Here is a 22133-nt window from a genome sequence, read left to right on the forward strand (position 1 = left end):
TACACTTTAAAAGTTCTATGAAAGTTCTTTTACAAAACTTGACAAATGTAACCACACACAATGAGCTTATCAGCTATATCCACTTGAATGTAACCAATATGTTCATTGGTTCCATTTTGTCAAGGTTAGTGTAATATCAGCCATAGACCAAGTGGCCATCACTGATCGAAACTTGGGAAAAATTGTCCAAAATTGGTCAGTGTGGTAAATTTCTTAGTGTTGTCGAAAAATTTGAGATTTCAACACACAAAGGAATAATTTGAATGTTTTTTTAATGTAGTGCAATGCTCTTAGTTTTCCATATTGTCTGCAAATTTTCATGAATAGATACCTCTCATTCATTTTGAAGGTATGGGAAAAATTTGCTCAAAATGAAAAACTAAGCAATGTTTTCTGGCATGCAAAATATTGATTCGGGCATGTATTTTTTTTATTTACATGCCAGGTCAGGCATGTAAATTTTTTCAGGTTTGTCCACCTTTGGTCTGTCACAGTAAATCCAATAAATCAGAGAATATGCATAATTTTCAATATAAGTCAGAATATTAAGCATAATCTTCAAAGTAAACCAGACAAATATGGGCGAATATGCACAATCGCCAGATTTGTCACATTTTTTATAGCATATCAAAAGAAAGAATTACGATAGTTTTAGCATGGGCTACTAAACTGGTTTACCTTCAGTTTTGTTTTTCCCCTTCATACTCATTTTAGATATATGTATGCGTTCATACATCAGGAAACATTTCTACACTTGCAGGTGCAGATTTCGTCAAATTAGATAGGTTAGTTTTCTGCTTCCTCTGTTCGGATTCCAATCTTTCTCTCCTTCTTTGCCGCGCTACTGGATTCAACATAATTTTCTGGAACAAAATTATGATTAACCAAAAAAGGTTAAATATTTGAAGAAGATTCAAGATCAAATTTAGTTTGCAAGAAATTAATTTTTTACATACCGCCCTTATATGTATAACAAGTTTTTTTTCCTAAAAAAATCAAAAGCAAAGAAATAGTATTTAAAAAGACAGAAAAAGTGTTGTGGATACTTGACAAATGCATCTGATACATTTTAGATCCTATTCACAGTATTGCCAAAATTAAAATCAATAGATTGAGCTTCAGAATTAGTTTTAAATAAGCTTTTCAATGGTTTAACAAGATGTCCTAGTTTGAAAGACCTGTCCCAAATTTACAGATGAATTTAGAGTTGTCCCAGGGAAACACATCACATAGTAATAATTGGTAATTCGACATAAGGCACATCAATGAATGTATACATTCAAACCATGCTGTAGCGCCCCAGATTTAGCACCAAGCCTGCTTATCGCCAAAATTTTTCAGTGAACAAATCTTCCATATATACAGGAATTACACACATTAATTTGTAATTTGATATAACTGCAAACTCATTACAGTCGAAACTTGTTAACATGAAACTCAAGGTTCAGCCAAAAAGCATGAGCTGGTAATCACGAGAGAAAAATAATTTTGACATTCTATTTGCATTAGTTTGAAATTGAATGCAGTGTAAATTTATGCAAATATAATACACTGAATTGATCTTTAAGGTCTCCTTTAAAATCTAATGATCATCTAACAAGCATCTAACGATCCACAACACGTGCACAGTGCAGTAGCGTGACATGAAAAAGCAAAGATGGACGTGGCAGCAAATTTTAAACAATCACATTTAATGATGAAAAAACATTAACTATGCCATTCATACAAATAAAAATACACACGATACATGAAGTGTGCCCACAACATGATGTCCATGCCAACTATGAACAACATGAAGAAAAAGCCTGTGAACAAAGCTCTTTCCCCACTCGGACAAAAGTGATTTTTCATTTAAAAGGTTCATGTTAAGAGTATTTTTTAACATTATATCGCCATAGAGAATCACAGGACCAAGAATTTTTTTTTATGTTAAACAAGTTCAAGTTAACAAAATCGAAATGCATATTGCCAAAAATCTGCGAGAAAAACTGTGACATTACATTGGGGTTCCACTGTATGTCTTGGAAAAAGTCCAAATAGGGCTTTGTGTTTCTCATCCTATGAGAGACCTTGGCCCAATGAATGTTTCTCTTGTGAAAGACAGAGTCTCAAGAATTATACTGATTATAGAAATAGCTGTAATAGCAAAACCCTGTAAGTAGCTAATGACTCATCCCTATGAAAGGTTTAGGTATTGTAATGTGTATGGTAGCAAACCACACATGCACGTAAAAAAATATTTGTGGGGTTGAAATTGTGAATCAAACGCAAAATACAAAGTGGAAAACTCTAAGTGAACCTCTTAGCTTAAATTGTAAAAATCTGTAGTTTATAAATACTCTTTCAATTGAAGTTAAGCTAGACTCTATACCCAAAGCATTACTAGTTTCATGAATTTAATTTGTTTGGTATGACAAATGTGAGAGTCCAATGGTTGAGAAAGATTGGTCTAGTTTCTTGTATAGTGCTTATTTTGCTAAATATGTGAAGTGGCCAGCCAATTTCACGCTAACAGAGATGCCCGGGTCACCCTGGAGGGGCAGAAGTGCTTATGTTACTTAGAGCCTGGATGTCTCTGAGTTTCTCCAGTCAACTTCATGTGTGAACTGACTAGGCTTCTGACATTGGTCATAACACACACACACTTCACAAGGTACAAAATAGAGAAACCTTATGTTATGTCAAAGAATATGTTGAGTCGATGTGAAAAATAAATATGTTGAGTCGATGTGAAAAATAAATATGTTGAGTCGATGTGAAAAATAAATATGTTGAGTCGATGTGAAAAATAAATATGTTGAGTCGATGTGAAAAATAAATATGTTGAGTCGATGTGAAAAATAAATATGTTGATATTTATGCATATAATACATATAGTGAAAATCCTACACATAACAAATGCCTAAAAAAAAATCATTTTGCCTCAACTCTATAATATGATAATTGCCTATATATAACAATAACATTTTGCCCCAACTCTTGAATCAGGGTCCCCTAGAATGGAATCTTGGGCGGATTCAGGGCAAATCCTTCCTGGAGCTTTTCTATGGAGAATTTAAAGTGTGAAAAACAAAAAAAATTCTAAGAATTTTTTTCGACTATGACACTTTTTATAGTCTTGATATAAAAAGACTATGAAAAGGTGTTTTAGTTATGGATAATTACATCCATAACTAAAACACCAGTAGAACATTCAGAACAACACATTTATTTGGTTCTTCAAGTATCGTTATAGGTGTTCCACTTTAAATAATTTTCACTGTCAGCATAAACATGAAATTTCACCTGATTACAGTTGATTATCTGTTTCAGCAGATCTGTATTTGTATCATTATGTGTCTCCTCTACATGCGAACTGCACAGCAAACAATCCCCTTTCAAATTTGGCATACTTTGAACACTGATACACAAACTCCTGGGAGTTGCTGCTATCGATGTTGCAGGTAATAAAGGAAGTTCTTTATGGGCATCCGAACACTCTGGAGCAGCATCTTTCCTCGCTTGCCTGATAGTGTATGTCAAGTTGCTGAGGAAGTGAAGGGAAATTTCACCATTGTTTCGCAGCTCTTTTGCAGTCGTCACATAAGTGTGAGGTTTCTTAGGCAACTGTTTCTGGACCTCCATCCTGAAACGACTGGCAGCGCTCTGGTTCCCAACTGAGGGAATAGGCTGAGAATGACAATTTCTCAACATATCTGGATTCAGATTTTCTTTGGAACACAGTCTGCTTGTTTTGGAATGTTTGAGATTGGTTTTATTCAGCAGTTTCAAGTTTTGTTTGGAATTTCCAGCAGCCTTTTCGTTGTCCATTACTCTCTCTATAGAAACACAATTTCTTTTTGACAATGAACGCTGCTGACTATTATCATTACCATCACCATTCCCATTTATATCAGGAGTTGCAACAGAATCGGTGCTGTCAAAGCTCTTAAAATTTGGCTTTGAATATGAGATTCTTCTGCACTGTGCCTGTCTGCTCGATTCAATGAGAGGAAGATGATGATAATCATTTTTCTTCTGAGAAGTTTCTTTGTCATCATTCTCCTTGGTTTGCAACTTAAAACCAGCTCCATCCCCATAGTTGTACTGACTGCAATGAATGTAAACATCAAATAAAAGAACAAATCAAATGTTGAAAATATAATTTCTAAAACATGGCAATAATATGTATGTACATTTTTTATGAAACTGCACACACCTTCCAGTAAAAATGAATTATTTAATTATATTTGAATTTTACATAATGTAATACAATATAAATATAATGTTAAATACATATAATTTTATATTATATATACAATGTAACAGGGCATATGATATTTTACAGGGCTCCCACTTAAATACAAATACAAATACAAATACAACACCACAACAGGCAAAATGCCCAACGAGGTGGCTGATAAAAAGATGCCCATAAAAATATGGTTGTCATATGTTTCAAAAATACAGCAACCCAATTAAAAATGCAATTAACACAAATTACAAACAATATATACACATGATAAAATATTATACAATGCCCATAAAGAATACTTATGGTTGTCTTATTCTAAGAATGGATAGCTTCCCGATTTACCCCAACATGTTTATCGTATTTCTTTTTAAACGTGTCAATTGTGTTACAATTTACTACCTCCGGGGGTAAGCTATTCCATTTATTAACAACCCTATTGGAGAAAAATTCCCTGCGACACCATAACCTTGCATTGTCCCTCACCAATCGATACTAGTGTCCCCTTGTAAAAGCAGTCGATTGGCGGTGTACTAAAAGTTCATGGTCCATCCTATCCATCCCATTGAAAATTTTGAACACTTCGATCATATCTCCTCGACACCTGCGTTCATCCAATGTAAACATATTCAAAAAATGAAGTCTTTCTTCATAACTCAAGCCCTGTGTGCCAATAAGGACACGCGTAGCTCTTCTCTGCACCCCTTCAACCAAGTCTATGTCCCTCTGTAGGTATGGTCTCCAAAACCTTACAGCATACTCCAGTCCAGGACGAACTAAGCCTCGAAAAAGCGGAAGAATGACTTTAGGAGAACGCGAAGAGACCTTTTTGAAAATGAGACCAAGCATTCTATTCGATTTTTTGACAACCGCTGAACAATGTTCAGAAAACTTAAGTCGCTCGTCAATGAGAATTCCCAAATCGGTGACTCTAGTTGCATCCGGGATAGTGACACCATTCAACTCGTAAGAGAACCGTGGGTTGTTCGAACCAAAATGAGCGACCATGCACTTATCTACGCTAAACGTCATGCTCCATTCATTTGCCCATGCTGCAATCTTGTTTAAGTTGGTCTGGAGCAACTCCCTATCGCTTTCATTCCCGATTACCCCCATTAGCTTCACATCATCTGCGAATTTGCTAGTAATTCCATCGATACCCTGATCGAGTTTATCGATAAAAAGTGAAAAAAGTATGGGGCCAAGGACACTTCCCTGAGGAACTCCACTTGTGACGTCTGTCCAACCAGAGAATTCCCCGTTCACCATAACTCGTTGTGACCTATCTCTTAACCACGATTCTATCCAATTCAGCAAGTTGCCCCCTATTCCAATCTCGTGTAAACGCTTCAAGAGTTTGCCATGTTGGACCCGATCGAATGCCTTCTGGAAATCAAGGTAAACCACGTCGACATTTTTGCTCTTACCCAAAGCCTTAGTCACGTAATCATAGAAGCAAAGGAGGTTAGTTACACATGACTTCCCCTTCCTGAACCCATGCTGATTATCCGACAATACATTATTCTCGTCTATCCACTTCACAAACTGCCTTTTGATGATAATTTCCAAAATTTTCGAGAGGGAGCTCGTCAAACTCACTGGACGATAATTAGACACCACTTCTCTACTACCCTTCTTAAATATAGGAACAACGTTAGCCAGTTTCCAATCTCTCGGGACGATACCCTCAGCAACACTACTCCTGTATATCTGTGCGACTGGCCCCAACAATTCATTAGCACCTTCCCTGAGAACCCTGGGATAGATATCATCTGGTCCTGGTGCTTTGCTTGCACATACATTTCTTAGAAGATTTAGGACCTCCACGTCTTCCACTTGAATATCGTTGAGCGTTTTATTACCCCATGCAACACCCGTATATCGAATATCATTATCTCCATTAAAAACCGACGCGAAAAAGTCATTGAAAGCACTACACATGCCTACATTGCTCTCTACTTTTGAGCCTCCTATCGAGAGGGGGCCAACTGTCCCCTTACATCCATTATTGACGTATCGAAAAAATGATTTTGGGTCAGAGCCAATGTTATCTGCCAACCTAGATTCAACTTGCTTTTTACTATCCCTTATCGCTTTCTTCAACAGTCTTCTTTTATCAGTAAACAATGATAGGTCACCTCGTCCACTTTTATACTCTCTGAATGCTCTTTTCTTTTCAAGATAAAGGTTCCGCACGCTATCCGTGAACCATAGAGGGTGTGATGTACAAACACGCTTTTTTCGAACAAAGGGTATGACGTCGTGCAAAACAGAGGACAGCTTCGTACTAAATTCTTCCCATTGACTTACCACCCCTACTGATTCCAACCGGTCTTTGAAAACTTCCGCTAACCTTCTTCGCAAAACATCAAAGTTAGTTCTCCGAAAACAAGGAACCAGTCTTTTGTTATCAACCTTACCCGAGGAAAAGTTACAGAGAAATCTGACGATACGATGATCACTGGAAGAAAACTCTTCCCCCACCGAAACATGTTCAACTAGATCCTCAGAACTAGTAAGAACTAAATCCAAAATAGCAGTACCCCTAGTGGCTTCTGATACATGCTGATACAAAAAATTTTCGAGCACCAACTTAAGAAAGTCTCTTTCATACTGATTTCCAGATGAAAGGTTCTCCCAATCAATACCCGGGTAATTGAAATCCCCTAGTATGAGAACCCTCTTTCGCTTACACATGTAGGAAATTTCATCATGCATTTTGGCGATATAATTTTGATCCCTATTCGGTGGATTGTAACAAACCCCAACAATAAGCTTATGACGTCTTTTGTTCTCAAGTTCAACCCATATGGTTTCAATATCACTTCTCTGCACGTTACACTCTCTAGCCTTCAAACATGATTTCACGTATATCAACACTCCACCCCCTTTCCTATCAGATCTATTTCTCAAAAAAGTATCGTATCCGGAGATGTGTAAGAAAGATTCATCCCCATCGTTTGCCCAAGATTCTGTAATGGCTATAAGATCCAAGTCCTCCACAACTATCATAGTTTCTAAAAAATCTTTCTTGTTACCCAAGCTCCTGGCATTTATTAACACACATTTTAATTTGCCCGGTGGTTTGTTGTCAATCGAGAAGCCATCCAAGTCAGAGGTGGGTAATTCCCCGTCAGTACTGTTGTGATTATCATTAACTAACCCGCATTCCCGACTACGTGGTCTGGGAGTAAAAAACCTGACCTAAGACTATCGTAAACCTCCCAGACCCCTCTCTTATTTAGATGGATCCCATCCGAACGAAGCCACCTATCGGTAAATGCGGGAAGCTCCAAGAACGTGACCCCAAGTGAGGAGCAAATGTCCTTCAGGCCTATATTGAATTGGTGGATCCTACTCCTATATCCCCTACTACCCCTTGGCAACACTGGAATCACTGCCACATCTGAACCCCCCTCCCTAGCGGATAATAGTAAATCCCGGTATTCTGACAGAGACTCACTAATATTCGCTCCTACCTGATTTGTTCCCACCCACAGAATCACCCGCAAGGGCAACTTTCGGCGATGAAAAACGTCTCGAACGTTGCCAATCTTCCCCCCAGGAAGACAACAGCGCTCGAAACCCCGAAAATCCCTACACACTCGGTTCCCAAGTTCCCTAACCATAGAATCGCCGATGATTAAACCCCTATCACTATCCCCCTCTACCTCATCCACGACCTCCCATTCGCCCTCTAAAATGTCGTTGTTCGTGGAGATTGCTTCTTCATCAATAGGTGGCTCGACGACCAGAGGGTCCGTTATAACCGGACCCTCTAGCACCCTAACTTTTTCCCGTAAAGCTTCGACCTCGTGTTCCAGCCTTTTTCTATCCAAGCACCCTTTACAATTGAAACTATCAGCTACTATACCCCTAGACCAGGGAAACCTCCCGTCGCAAGCTCTACACAACACTAGTCGAGGTCGAGGCATACTAACACTATTGCTAAAGCTAGATAATAATAATAATACTTAACAATACGAAAATGAGAAACGTTAACTGGAAATTAAATTAATGTAAAATACATTACTATGCAAAATATACGTAAGAGATTATACGAAAAAATTACGTAAAGTAGAATGCTCAGCACTAAATCACGAAGAATAAAATAAATATGTATATAAAGAATACAACACCCTCTAAAAAAAAGTATTAAGCTACGAAGTACAATTTATACTTATTAGAATTAGCTAACTATCTCAAAACACTAACACTACAACAATAGGCCCAAATGGAAGGAAAACAACGTTATTGAGAGTACCCGGGAAAAAGTATACACTGTTTGCTAACACTAACGTCCAAAAACCTACGAACTTATATCAAAGAAGCGACCGAACCTGGCGAAAAAACAACGAAAATGAAATGCGAACGAGAAAAATAAATATAAGTCGATCGAAAATACACAATGAAAATTTAAAAAAAAATGAGAGCAATATATAAAAAAAAAAAAAAAAACACTTATCTCACAATCCAACGTGCGCTAAAAAAAAAAAAGAAAATCACCGCAGAATATGACCCAACAATAAACAACACGCTAAGTAAAACTCACGAGAACGAAGAAAAACACAAAGAAAGACACAAAATGGCGCACTGGCGTGTCGGTGAGCGGAGCGCGATAATAGCACGTCCGTTCCCCACGACGGCGAAGACGATTATGAAAACTTAGAAAAAGTAGGACTAAATTCAATTTCGCGTTCTGCTTGGTTTTCTCAATAGACCCCTCCCCCGATACTCATTTTTTTATTATATCCACAAATCACTCTCAATATGTTTCTCCAAACAGGGTATCCTGAAATTATTCAAAAAGAAACGTGGTTTGGCCCACAATTTTGTTGGCCCAGTGGACATCCAAATTCTATTCTTAAATTCTGTGCTGACGAAGTCTCGGACTGTCTTTTAATCCTGTTCAATGTTTCACTAAATACTGCTATCCTCCCCAACGACAGGAAAATCAATAAAATTATTCCTATCCACAAATCAGGTCCACTTTTCAATCAACTTAGACTCCATCAACTTTTTTTCCTCCAACCAACACAGCTTTCTATAACCTTTCTCTACTACCTCTCAATTGGCCCTTTTTATCCATGACCCCTCGGGAGTCATTGATAAAAACCTACAAACTGATATCATTTTCCTAGATTTCTCTATAGACTTTGATAAAGTTCCCCATGATAAACTTCTCCTGAAACTCTCAAACCTTGGTCTCAACGTACAATTACTTAATTGGGTGGAGACTTTCTTAAAACATCGTAAATAGTTTGTCCATTTTAATGATCATAATTCCCCCATCCGCCCCCGTAAAGTCTGGGACCCCTCAAGGATCGGTCCTCTCCCCATGACTTTCCAGAATCCCTCAACTGAACCACTAGATTATTTGCTGATGACTGTAATTTACTATATCATTCACCATGAATCTGATCAAGAACTTCTCGAACATAACCTGGCTTCTACAACGGACTGATGTTCTTTATGACAAATGCCAATCAATATCTCAAAAACGGTTCACATGAAAGTTACCCGTAAATTACTTCCTCTTGAATACTTGTACTCCTTCAATAATTTAATGTTATCCCAATTTTCTCAAATCAAGAGCCAATTTCGCCGCCTGGCAGTCCAGTGGTTAGGGAGCTAGCTTCTGACTGTGCAGGTCTGGGTTCGAATCCCGGTTCAGGCATGGATGTCTACTAACACTAATAAATTCCCTGGACAGATCGTAATGATCTCTTGGGAATACGTGCTGAACACATTATTATTTTTTAAAAAAAACCTCAATGCAGGGCTCCCACTCAAAAAATTAGAAAAAGTAGGAAAACGCAGGACTAAAAAGTAGGATGGGGGAGGGTAACTCCCTTAGACAACATAATCATAGCATAATGGAAAAGAATCCCTAAAAAAAATTTTTTTTTTGCAAAAAAAAATATATTTTTAAATAATTTAAAAAAAAAATTTTTGAATTAACTTTTTTTTCCCCCTAGCACTATTTCAGTCAAGCCAAAACAAAATGACAAATGACTTGGTTACAAAACCAATTTTTGGCCAAAACAGTGCACTAGCAATCACAGATAATTCTTTGCTGTCTCTCCTCATATATATTACATTCTTTTTTAGAGTCTTCCAAAGTGACGAGCTTGTCAACTCTCTTCGACAAGGCACGGCAAATTTCGAAGACATACATTTTTTAAGAATGATGCACCTTCGAGACCACTTTCGAAAGCACAATGCAAAAAATTTGTAAATTACAAGATCCGATGTATATAAGGCAAGGTGAACCAGATAGTTTTACTGCGTTGCTCATCATTTTTAAAATTTTTCTGTTTTGTTCACATTTTACTGTTCAATGCCGGTGTAATCATTTTTGACAAATGAAGCACTTCCATCTCTAGCTCTTTGCTGAGTATTGTAAATATTGTTTATGCCTGTTCATGCCTTAAAAATACAGAAGACAACTGAATGCTATTGGGTAGTATCAGAATCACCAAACCTAGAATAGGCCTATGTATCCAACTACTTTGAAATGCAAACTGTTGTTTCACCTATTTGCACCATAATTTTGAATGATGAAAGTTATTGTCCAAGACCACGAAGTAATAAATACAAAATTATTTTTCCATCCAGACAAAAGTTTTTAATGACTACTATACCTGTTAAACCCTCAAACTAAGCAAATGAAAAATTAATCAATCAAATGGTCCACATACCCCTCCCCCTCTCTAAATTACCTTAAAAATGATACAATTTCTGCTTTCGTAGAATCATTAATTGCATTCTCCAACATTTGTAACATTTGGCAATATATCAATAATTTCCTGCTCAATTAAAATCAATTACACAAATTTTGTCCATAGGATTTGGTAAAAAAGTAGGAAAGTAGGACAAGAACTAGAAAGTAGGACAAAACCGAGAAAGTAGGACATTTTACCAAAAAGTAGGAAAAGTAGGACGAGTGGGAGCCCTGTCAATGTCATAATCCCAGCAGACCTAGGTTGGAACAAAAATGTTGCCTACATTTACCAGAAGTGTCTTAAAAAAACTTTTCTTCCTCCGCCGCAACCTTAAACACTTCACTCAAGATATCAGACCACTCTGTTACCAAACTTATATCTCCCCTGTTCTTTCTTACGCCGCTGAAATCTGGGACCCCTATACCTCCAGCAATATAGACAAACTCGAATCAATCAGAAATAAATCCACCCGGTTTGCTCACGACTGCTGGTCATCTTTCGCTTCCATGTCCGAACTCAAAAACGAATTTCATCTCCTTCCTCTCTTTACTCTTTGTCTCATTTCTCGATCAACATTGTTATATAAAATTTTCCATGGTCGATTCAACATAGATACTTCTGGTATCTTAACCAAACCATCCTACATCTCTTGAAGACTTGACCATTCCCTTAAAATAAAACCTATTTTTGCTCTCACTGACTGCTTTAAATACAGCTTCTTTCCTCATACCATTGGTGAATGGAACAAACTTCCAAGCTATATTGTCGAATCCCCCACTATCACTAGTTCTTTGTCCAATATCAAATAATATCTTTGTCATTTTCAATCGCATCCTCTTGTACAGACCCCAGGGCCAACAATATTGTATAAATAAATAAAAAAGTATGATGGGGGAGGGCCCCCCTCCCACCCCAGCCAACATAATCACTGCAACACACAAAAAAAAATCTAAAAAAAAAATTTTTTTCCATAGCAAAATTTCAGAATCCTGTAAGATTGAATAGAGACAAAGCAAAATGACAGAAATGACTCGGGTCACAAAAACAATTTTTTGGCCAAAACAAGGTACTAGCAACCACAGATAATTATTTTCTGTCTCACATAATATAAATTACATTCTTTTTTGGAGTCTTCCACAGTTCAGTCTGTCAATTCTTTTCTTTGTTGCACAGCAAATTATGAAGACATGCAAGTTTTTTTAAGAATGGCGCTCCTTCAAGACCACTTCTAAAAGCACAGTTCAAAATGCGTAAATTACAAGGTCAAATATAAATAAGTCAAGGTGAACTGAATGGTTTTACTGGGCTGTTCATCCTTTTTTTAATGAGATTTGTTCAAGGTGGTAGTGAGGGCCCAGTGGGGAAGGGGGGGGGGGGTTCACGAGTAAAATGTCATATGTCCAGTTACTCATGCACCCTGTATATATACATTATATAATTATACAAATTACACACTTATGCATAAATACATTTCAGCCAATGACTCAAGCCTGGCCAGCAAAAGTCAGTATTATTCTAGCTCCTCATATACTTCAGAGTTTCGATATATTGGTCACAAAAAAAAATTCATTAAAGCTCATCGTCAGATTAGCGGGCATGCCACCTATTTCAGGGGAAATCAGCTTTTTGAATGTTAGAATTTGATACACTCCTGGCATGCCAGGAAAAGTGAGGTTGAACAGGGATCACCGAATACATCCAAAAGTACTGAAAAATGAGGATGAACACACAAACGAAAATACGGTACTGGTTTTCACGACATTAAAAAATATGTTGCAATCTACTTGTGTCCCTATCCAACTCATCTAAACAATGCATATATATACTGAATGGTAATAAAATACCCTTTTTCAATCACTTTTGTCACACTATAGTTGTTTTATGAATACGAGGACAAATTTTAAACAAAGTTTACAGCTGATTCCAAATAGCTATTCTTTTATATGTCTCACTCAGAGGTTCATGCACTAACCAGGGGAATTTCTGCAGTGGCAAAATGATGTGAGGTTTCTCACAAGCCAAAGTTGCACCTCCAAGTCTGGAAATATTTTGACAAGAGGCTGAACGAATTTTAAATTCATGAAATGTCTGAACATCCTTCAGTGAATTTATAGCTTGCATGTTACATATAAATATAATTTTTTTCAATTTAATTTTTAAATCCTAGCTGGATTGATAAAGAGACATAGATAAAAGACCTCTACAGATATGACCAAACCCCATTATAGTGAACTTCAAGGGACCAAAGATTTGGTTTTTCATTTATCCAGGTTTCTTGCAAGAAGTTGATATATGTTAGCATAGATATATATATGCTAAATTGGTATAAATCAATATTAGATAAATAGAATTTTCAAAAATAACATCAAGGGTGAATTACATAGTAATCATGCAGAAATTATTCTTTCTCAAATAAAAAAGCATTCTTCCTCTCCAAAATGGCCTTAGCCAAGAAAGGAAAACTTATCAGCAGTTCCCACTCCTATCAACAGTTCTGAACTGAAATGTAAAGAAATCTTATGGTGATGCAGGAAACTTTTACCAGTTTAATCTTTTCCTCCGAATAGAAATTCCTAGATATTCTCTTTGAAATAAATTCATATTGTGTCTTCAGAAACTCTGAAGTTTCAATCTGCCTCCTGTGGAATTTATTTGGACGACAAAAGAAAAATGATGAAAAAAACAGGAATGGGTGTATTAATGTGAAGGTATTGGTATAGCTATCCTTGATTTGATGCCTACGCATGAATTGAAGACTAACTTCAATGAAGAAAAGTTACAGAAGAATATCCAAACAAAGACACTAATGAATTTAATTATAGAATCCCATTGTCATACTCTTTTCCCCCAAAGCAGAATGTTTTATACTGTTCTGCAACGAACCCTCAGCTGACTGGAAATGCCCTGTGGTAAAAATTCTCATAACTGCATTTCTACACTTTTTCTTAAAACTCTTCAAGATTGTTCTGCAGAAACACTGATTGCTCGGCATATTCTGCTTTGGGGCTTTTTTGTATGTTTGCTATTGTATAAAATGTATTAAAATGTTGTATAAAATATGCATCACATTCTGAGGAAATCTGACAGGTCTCAGAAAGCTTTCTTATCATAGATGGGATTTGACTTGACACTCACATTATTCAACAAATTTTTGAAGAAAAAACCACAGAACAAAACAAAAACATTTTTTTCAAATAAGTCATACATGCTTTTCAAAATACAAGTCAAACATACCCATGCTTTGTCTCTTCTAAGAACATATGTATATGTTGACAGACATATTTGTTGAGTAACAGTTCAGAAACACTGGGTCTCTCCTCGGGGTCAGGTGTTAACATAGAAGTTACTAAATCTGAGAATCCTTCCGTGTAATGATTTAGAATCACAGAAACCTGAGGGAAAAATTTTTCATGAGTGATTAAAAACGAATACCAAAATTAAAAACATATTGCAGCAAACATGATACAAATATGTATATTGCTCAAACAATTGTAAATAACTAATAAAAATATGAAATTCTGAACTAGAATTAACTTTTGAAAATTAATACAGTTGATGAGCAATTTTACACACTTTTTCCAATTTGCCAACCACATGGTTTTATGAACTAGTTTTCTGATCCCAAACCATTTCTTTAAATGTCATTCCCATTTACAAACTGTTGATTTTATATGCTAATTGTTCTGTTCATATGGGTTTGTGAACACACCTGTCAACTGTACAATTTTTTTGAAAATACTATAGTATTTCTCATATCTGAAACCAAGGGGGACTGAAACGATATCAATTAAGAAAAAGTTCAGATGGGAATAAATACTGTATCTCTGTGTAGCTATACAGAAATACTGAAAAGAAAAGAAAGAAGCTTTAAAGCTGACAAAGACAATAGTTGTACCGAATTAGTAGAATTAGTGGACCAAAAATTCACAATTATGTGATTGCCTTCTTTTTGTACAATGTCTGTGTATTATCAACTAACAATATGACTTTTTTTTACAAAATTATTCTATTGCTAACAAATTCATGGTAGGACTGTTCTGTATTTCACATGCCATCAAAGCACCATACGCAGTTTTACTGGGCACTGGAAGGACACTTGCCCAATTGAATACAGGGTCAGAGTTATGCACATATTTCTATTAGGCAAAAATTTTCCAGATTTACTTTCATCTGATAGCATGCAACCAGTCAACCAGTTTCACATATCATGTAAATGTTCTGCTCACCTTTCCTGATATGACTTTCTGAACAAGAGTATGGAAATCCTGGGCACTAAAAGCATGTTTTAGTGTTGCCATTTCATAGACACAACACCCAAGGGCCCATACATCAGACTGAAAACCAACAAACAAAAAATATATAATACAATTGCAAAAAACTGGAAGGGGTTTTCACCAACAATAAATACTGAAAAAGTTGCTAGGTTTTCAAATTTTTCAAAAGTTCCTATTAATTCAATGATTTTTTGATACACAAAAATTAATCATAAAAACGGAAATATTTAACACCTTTTCTTTTGGCATAGCGTATATGTCTTGTATTTTACATTTATGGGCACCACATGCATAAATCAAATCTGAGATCCACAAAAGGTATAAGGAACATCATGCTATAATTTCAAAACTAATGAGCTCATCAAAAGAATAATAACTGGAAAAGAGCAAGAACATGAGTGAGTAGGAAGATAAGACCGAATGCAATGAGGTCTTAACGGGCTGACACAGATTGTCAAAAGAAATTTTCTTGCCACTTGCTATCAAATTAGTATTTCAAGCAAATGTAAAGTCATACAAACTTCAAAAGCGATACTGCTAAATGTATCTTCCAAAAATGAAGCTATAATTTAATACACTTTAAAAATTCTATCCCAGATCATTTCTGAGAGTGCTGAATATACCTGATTTACCAATTCTAGAGGACCAAAATCATTCATTTTGGAAAATTTTGAATTTTTTTTTAAATATGATTATGTAACCCGCTTACACAATCTGAATTTTTAATTGGTGTGAACAGAACCCATCTGTATATTGTCAAGTGACAAAATATTTCGAGGCTGAAAACATTTTGTACAAATAAAAGGTAAAAATAGGAATTATTCAGAGTTAGCACACAGTGAACATATGATTCACTCGTTTTCCAGGTCATTGCCATACTTTCTCATAACTTTACCCCCCCCCCCTCCATTGGCAATTTTTCTACTAAGATTTTTTTGAGGGAGCCTACTTGAGTTTTTGTTCTCAACTGAAATCAATGATTAAAATATATATTGTTTTGCCAACTAATAAATTATATTATGATAATTATGATTATAAGTAAGAAACATTTTGTATCACACATTTTTCATGTTAAAACTTTTTTCTGTAGAATTTCATTTCAATCCTCTGTTTACTGGTTTGCAGAAGAGCTATTGAAGCTCTACTCCACTGCCCACCATTGGTGATTTTCCGGCGACTTCTGCAATAACTAGCAACTTTGCTCACATCATATTTGACGACAATTATTTGTTATTTGGTGATTTCCTGTATTCGAATCCTAATTTCTCATATTTTTCTTGAGGAAACATGGTTAACCAACGAGTACAAGGATTGAGAGAGTGTTTAGAGATTTTTAAATTTTGCTTTGCAAAGTTTGGCAATTTTTCTACAAAGATACGAAAAATATTTCAAAAAAAATCTGATTTCTGATAGGAAAATTTTAGTAAAGCTATAACATTCGAAAGTTTCCAGGTAAATCAAAAGCATTGACACCTATGAGAACTGCAGAGCTGATTAATGAGATAATAACTAACCTTATGGTTGTATGGTTTATTATTAAACATCTCTGGACTCATATAATATGGAGTGCCAACGAGAGTATTCGCCATATCATTTGCACCATTCAACACTCTAGCGATGCCGAGATCTCCAACTTTGATGAGTTTGTTTCTGGTGATGAATATGTTCTGTGTTTTCAAATCTCTGTGCAAGATGTTTCGATCATGGAGATACTGTAAATGTAAATTTTAAAGAAACGAGATTAATTAAAGCAATGACTGCATTATTAAAATATACTAGAAGACATAAAATTTTATAAAAAAGATGAATGTTCAACATAGCTTCAATTAGAACATCCATAAGACCACTGAAGCAAGAACTTGATTCCTTGTGAAATGCAATATGTCTAAAAGCATAATTACAAAACATCTATACCTTTAAGGCCATGCAAATCTGAACAAACCAGCCAACAATCTGCTTCTCTTCGAAATACACGCCATCACGATTTCTGATGTAGTTGTACATATCTCCGCATTCGCAGTATCCCATAATGATATACAAACTTCCATTGCTGTCATGGAATGAATCGAGGTAAGTAACTATATTGGGATGTTTCAATGTTGCCAGCAATTTGACTTCTTGATAAGCTGATCGCTGCTCCCTCTTCGAAGAGCGTCTCAAATCAATCTGTTTCAGAACATACTGCAAGATAAAATATATAAATAATAATTAAATTTCATACATAACATGCGCGTTTGATCAAACATATACTGAGCTAAAAAAAAATTGTTTTCAAAACGAATCAATAAAATTGGTTTAATAAAAATAAGTACCCGCAAGGTGCACTAGTATTGCTCAACAAATAATGCTAAAAAATTAAACATCAAACAAAACTGAGAGGGCCATACTTGTTTTTTCGTACTTAAGCCTTTAACGAGGTGAACATCACCAAATCTTCCTCGGCCCAGTTGCTTTATGAATTTGTACATCTCCATGCATATGACACATGTTGTAAACCTGTTTCAGATTGAAAAAGTGAATATAATTACCAAACAATCAGGAAAAATATTTAGAAATTTAATAACCAAAGGGCATTGTCATCACCAAATCTCAAAGCATTCCAGCTTTATATACAGTCGAGTGGTGATAGTGATAGACTTGCATTGCAAGGTCCTGGGTTCAAACCCCACCGTCGCAGCAGTGGTGGTTGGCTGAAGTTGGTTTTTTGTGGTTCCCAACTTCTAGGTGCAAATGCAAGCTGATCTCCCCATTAAAAAGTCTCGCCACAGAGAGCAACAGGCCTACAATGGTAATATCATCAAAAACATTACACTTCACTCATGGTTCAAAAAATATAACAAGCGTTACACAGAAACAAGCTTCACGTAAGGTTCACAACATGGACATGCACATTCCAACATGTACCAATTTGTTAGAAGTTTCGCAGAGGAATATGGATGAGGTACATATGTGGTTAAGGAGAAGTAGCTTCATATGCACATTAATTTCGTCACTGCAACTACTATTAAACGCCACATGCATCCCATTCAAACTCCTCTGCAGAACCTCTAATGAATTAGTGGAATGTGCATCTATCTAACGTGAAGTTTTCTTCTGCGAAATGCTTTTGCCATGTGCAGTGCTGCCATCTGCCATAATTTTTTCTAACTACGGGGGGGGGGGGGAAGTGAAGTGTGAAGATTGACTGATTCTATCATTGTGGGCCTGTTGCTCTCTGTGTCGAGACTTTTTAATGGGGACATTAACCACTTTATGATGAAGGATGAAATATTACGTTACGTCCAAACACCACTGGAATAAATTCAAACAAATCTGTTTTCTTTCCTCTCTCCTCATCACCCCAAAACTTTGTTGCAACCCTATTTAAAAAATGAGTTCTTTTCAGCTCCATGATGAGGAGGAAAAAACTTCTATTCTAAGCAGGGTCATAAAAAACTCGGCCCGGGTGGGTTTTCGGGCAAAATGAGAAAAATTGAATTTCCTTTTTTGCACAACCTCAAAATATCCAACTTCAACATGTATGTACTTCTTACATTATGTCTAAATATACATTTTTGGTGCTCGTCAAACTATTATTTGACTAATAAAATTAACCGTACAATAAGGGAATAATTGTTCCCACACAAACACACCCACTTCTGCATAATTGTATCTGAACCTTGAATTGCATGCAGAACTGTAGCAAGAAGACTGTGGTAAAATAAATGAATTTGGATAATGAAAATTATTGAATTTTTTATCTCCAAATTTTTTAAACCATGCAGAAAATGTATCCGAAAGTGTTGTGATCCCCCCTGCGTCAGGCTATTCTAGACAGTCACAGATAAATGATGACAAGGTTGGGGGGAACAGGTGCCAAAAGTTTAAAAACCACTGGATTAATTGGAGGGACGATATACATCTCATGAGTTAACAAACACGCCGCCCCCCCCCCATAACTTTTTCCAGGGAATAATTTCGCCAATTCTGTACACTGCTGTATATGCATAATGATGAAACAAAGTGATTCATACAAAAGAGAAACTTCACTATGAAAGAAGACAATGTTTCTGAAAGTCACATTTCAATATAAAATTATGCATTAGCACCATATAATATATAAGTAGTACAATATATTATCATACAAATATAGAAGACTATAATTTCCTCTTTCATTCTCTACATATCAGAGCGCTATTGACCCAAGATTACAGGTTTTTATTTACCCACATTTAAGAAAAACTCTTCGAGAACCCCCTTTTGTGCCCCAAAATCTTGGGTTTTTTAGGGCTCAAAAGCTCATAGCTGTTTTCTACCTTTTCTTAGTCTTTGACACTGCCCTATACACAAGCAAGTAGCTCTTGCAAGACACCTGCAGATAACGTGGCATTTATAGGCACTATGAATCTAGCTACGTCCCCCATACACAAAGTGGTATTTCTAGGAGCTCAAACTCTACCTAAGACACCCAAAGCGATACTTCTTGGAGCTTGAATCCAAGCCATTGCTTTATAGGTTCAGTGGTCTGTCCACAATAGGTTCCCTTGACTAATTTCTTCAAAAGGTGCCTTAGTCAATGCTCTTGGTGGCCCTTCAGAACAGAATGAGCATTTCATGAACGCCATATCCTCATACCTATGAAAGGTATTTCTAGGAGCTCTAGCAAGAACAACCAATAGCAAGAGAAAAAAGTTAGTAAAGTTACAGTTAAATATGAAGAGCTTGAAAGCGAATTGTCAAAAATTGTAATGAAAACCTCTACTTTCTTTTTTTCCTGCTTCTCATAAGGATTAGTACAAACCCAATCACTGTAAAACTGCAAGAGTCGCAAATATAAAATGCAGAATTTTTTTCCTTTTTTAGTCAAGTAGAAAATGAAAAAGTCAATATTTGAAAGTTCTTTTAATGATCAAAAGTCATTTAGAAAAATGGGTACCAATGTGGGCAAAATTTCGATTGGGGAGCAATCGATCCCTCTGCTTTCCCCCCCCCCCCAGCTACACCATTGAGCCCACTCAATTAATTTTATGATTCCGTCCTGTGTAAAGTTAAATGTCAAGCACTCTCCTTGTCAATAATCATGTTTGTAATACATTTGTGTACAATTGCACAGCAAATGACCTTAAGGTCATGGTATTCATTCATATAGACAGTGCGGCAACTAGAAACAATAATTTACTCTAGCGCTCAGGGCAAGCAACAGTTTTGGGACACCTGCCCTGCAATCCTGAATGAAGAGTAAACCTAGTGCCAGGGTCACCGGATCCTCCCCTAGTTGTGGTATATGCATTCTGGAAGAAAGGAAACATTTTGATGTTACATTTATCACACTAAACCTATCACATTGATCTCTTACGTTTCTAATTGTAAATAGCCTATCGTTTACTTATTTTTGTTAGGAGAAAATTATTTCTATGCACACAAGGGGTAATTAGACTGGAGCCAATCAGGAAAAAGTTTGTACATAGTACTTGTATAAATAAAACAAGTGTGTACAAGATTATTTTCTGTCAAAAAACATAGTGTTTCTGACTGTCTCTCTATTTTTTGTCTTTTTTTTAGTATTCTGTTACACCCCTCACCCCCCACCCCCATCTAGCTGGAAGAACCTGCCACATTCTAGAGCAGATCTCCCAGGCTGGGATCTTCGGCAGGACCCCCCCCCCCAAAACAGACTTTCCACAGGGCCCTTCTTTGTGAATTTATGGCATGAAAACACAAAAAATTACGGTAATTGTCCAGGGTCTCCCTGTCAATTCCCCCCTTGTGAGCATCCATGCGAGTGACTGAGTGGCCATGCAAGTGAATGAGAAAATGAGCAAGTGAAAGAACAAATTAGAGTTAACAAAAGAGTGAGTGAGTAATTTGAGAAAATGAGTGAGTGCATGAAAGAACAAGTGACAAACAGAGTGGGCAACCTGGTGGGAATGAGTGATTGACCGAGTGAACGACTCATCCAGTTGCTCATTCACTCATTGACACAATAGCTCTTAGGATATTATCATGAGCTGCTCCGATGTGCCCCATGCGCAAAGTCGGTACTGAGGCCAATTCGGAACGGGAATCGAAACCAGACCCGTCAAACCGAAAATTAGTGCTAGAATTATTCTCGATGATTTCGAAGCGACCTACAAGTCCGTATCATGAAAATTAACCCGCCCCACAGAATCATTTTTTTCTATTATTACTATTAGTCTCAAGGGAAAGGGGGTCGATCAATAAACAGGAGACTAGAGAAAACGAGAGATAAATCAGAGTAAGGAGAAGAAACGAGACTTATGAGATAAGAGATAAATAAAAATAAACATACACCGAAATAAAGTTGCAAATTTTCAAGGCGAGCCAAAATAACAATGCAACATGGGTAGAAAAAAATAAATTGCGGCCTCGGAGGTGTTATTGTGGCAGTAAAGGCAGCATTCTAGCCAGACACAACAAATAGTGTCCCGCTGATGCCAAAAACTCTTTTCGTAATTATCATTTCATGGATGACTTTTTTTTCCCCAATGACCCACTTGGATGAGGCACCTCGTAGCGATATGCAACATTTATTAACTCTAAAATAATATCTTTTTGCTTTTTACGCAATTGATGAAACGGCTCATCGTGATTGCTCGAAAGCAAAAGTTACAAAATTACATACAAAAGAAAAATATCGTTGAACCACTGCTGCCACCTATCAAATAAAAAACGCAACTGTCTTGTTTAACCAACTAAAATTGGCAACCGGTTTAACCGAATTCTACATAAAAAATGTTGCTAACAAAAGCGAGATGTGTCGGCATTTTTTTTTGTTGGGTAAGGTTAACAGATTTCGAAACTGGTAAGAAATGAGAACGCGTGTGCGATTCTTCGAAAACATCGCTTAAATATATTTGCAAAAAATGGCGCCACTATGCGAATGGAGAACAACAAAGACGTTTA

The 22133-nt window shown here is 36.4% G+C and overlaps 1 protein-coding gene across 1 annotated transcript; it reads right to left on the minus strand.

Annotated features, from left to right (window-relative positions):
- Window positions 1-678: 678 nt before the first annotated feature.
- Window positions 679-21685, minus strand: LOC149084239 (uncharacterized). Its single transcript, XM_089234588.1, has 8 exons — window positions 21520-21685; window positions 17618-17726; window positions 17145-17411; window positions 16745-16942; window positions 15183-15290; window positions 14191-14348; window positions 3286-4090; window positions 679-863 (listed from the first exon to the last, which is right to left on the minus strand). The coding sequence occupies exons 2-8, from the start codon at window positions 17702-17704 to the stop codon at window positions 729-731; spliced, it is 1758 nt and encodes a 585-aa protein (XP_089090714.1). The 5' UTR covers window positions 17705-17726; window positions 21520-21685; the 3' UTR covers window positions 679-728.
- Between the last annotated feature and the right edge of the window lie 448 nt (window positions 21686-22133).

This window comes from Pholcus phalangioides, unplaced genomic scaffold (assembly GCF_987345545.1).
Source record: "Pholcus phalangioides strain wild (caught in Gottingen) unplaced genomic scaffold, Ppha-v1.0 ptg000008l_1, whole genome shotgun sequence".
Classification (NCBI taxonomy): Eukaryota; Metazoa; Arthropoda; class Arachnida; order Araneae; family Pholcidae; genus Pholcus; species Pholcus phalangioides.

Bases quoted from the DNA above. Each gene is read 5' to 3' on its own strand.
- LOC149084239 (XM_089234588.1), bottom strand. From the start codon at position 17,704: ATGGAGATGTACAAATTCATAAAGCAACTGGGCCGAGGAAGATTTGGT. The intron at 17,412-17,617 runs GTATGGCCCTCT...TTTATCTTGCAG, and splicing joins GCTTAAGTACGAAAAAACAA to TATGTTCTGAAACAGATTGA. The intron at 16,943-17,144 runs GTATAGATGTTT...TTACATTTACAG, and splicing joins AGATTTGCATGGCCTTAAAG to TATCTCCATGATCGAAACAT.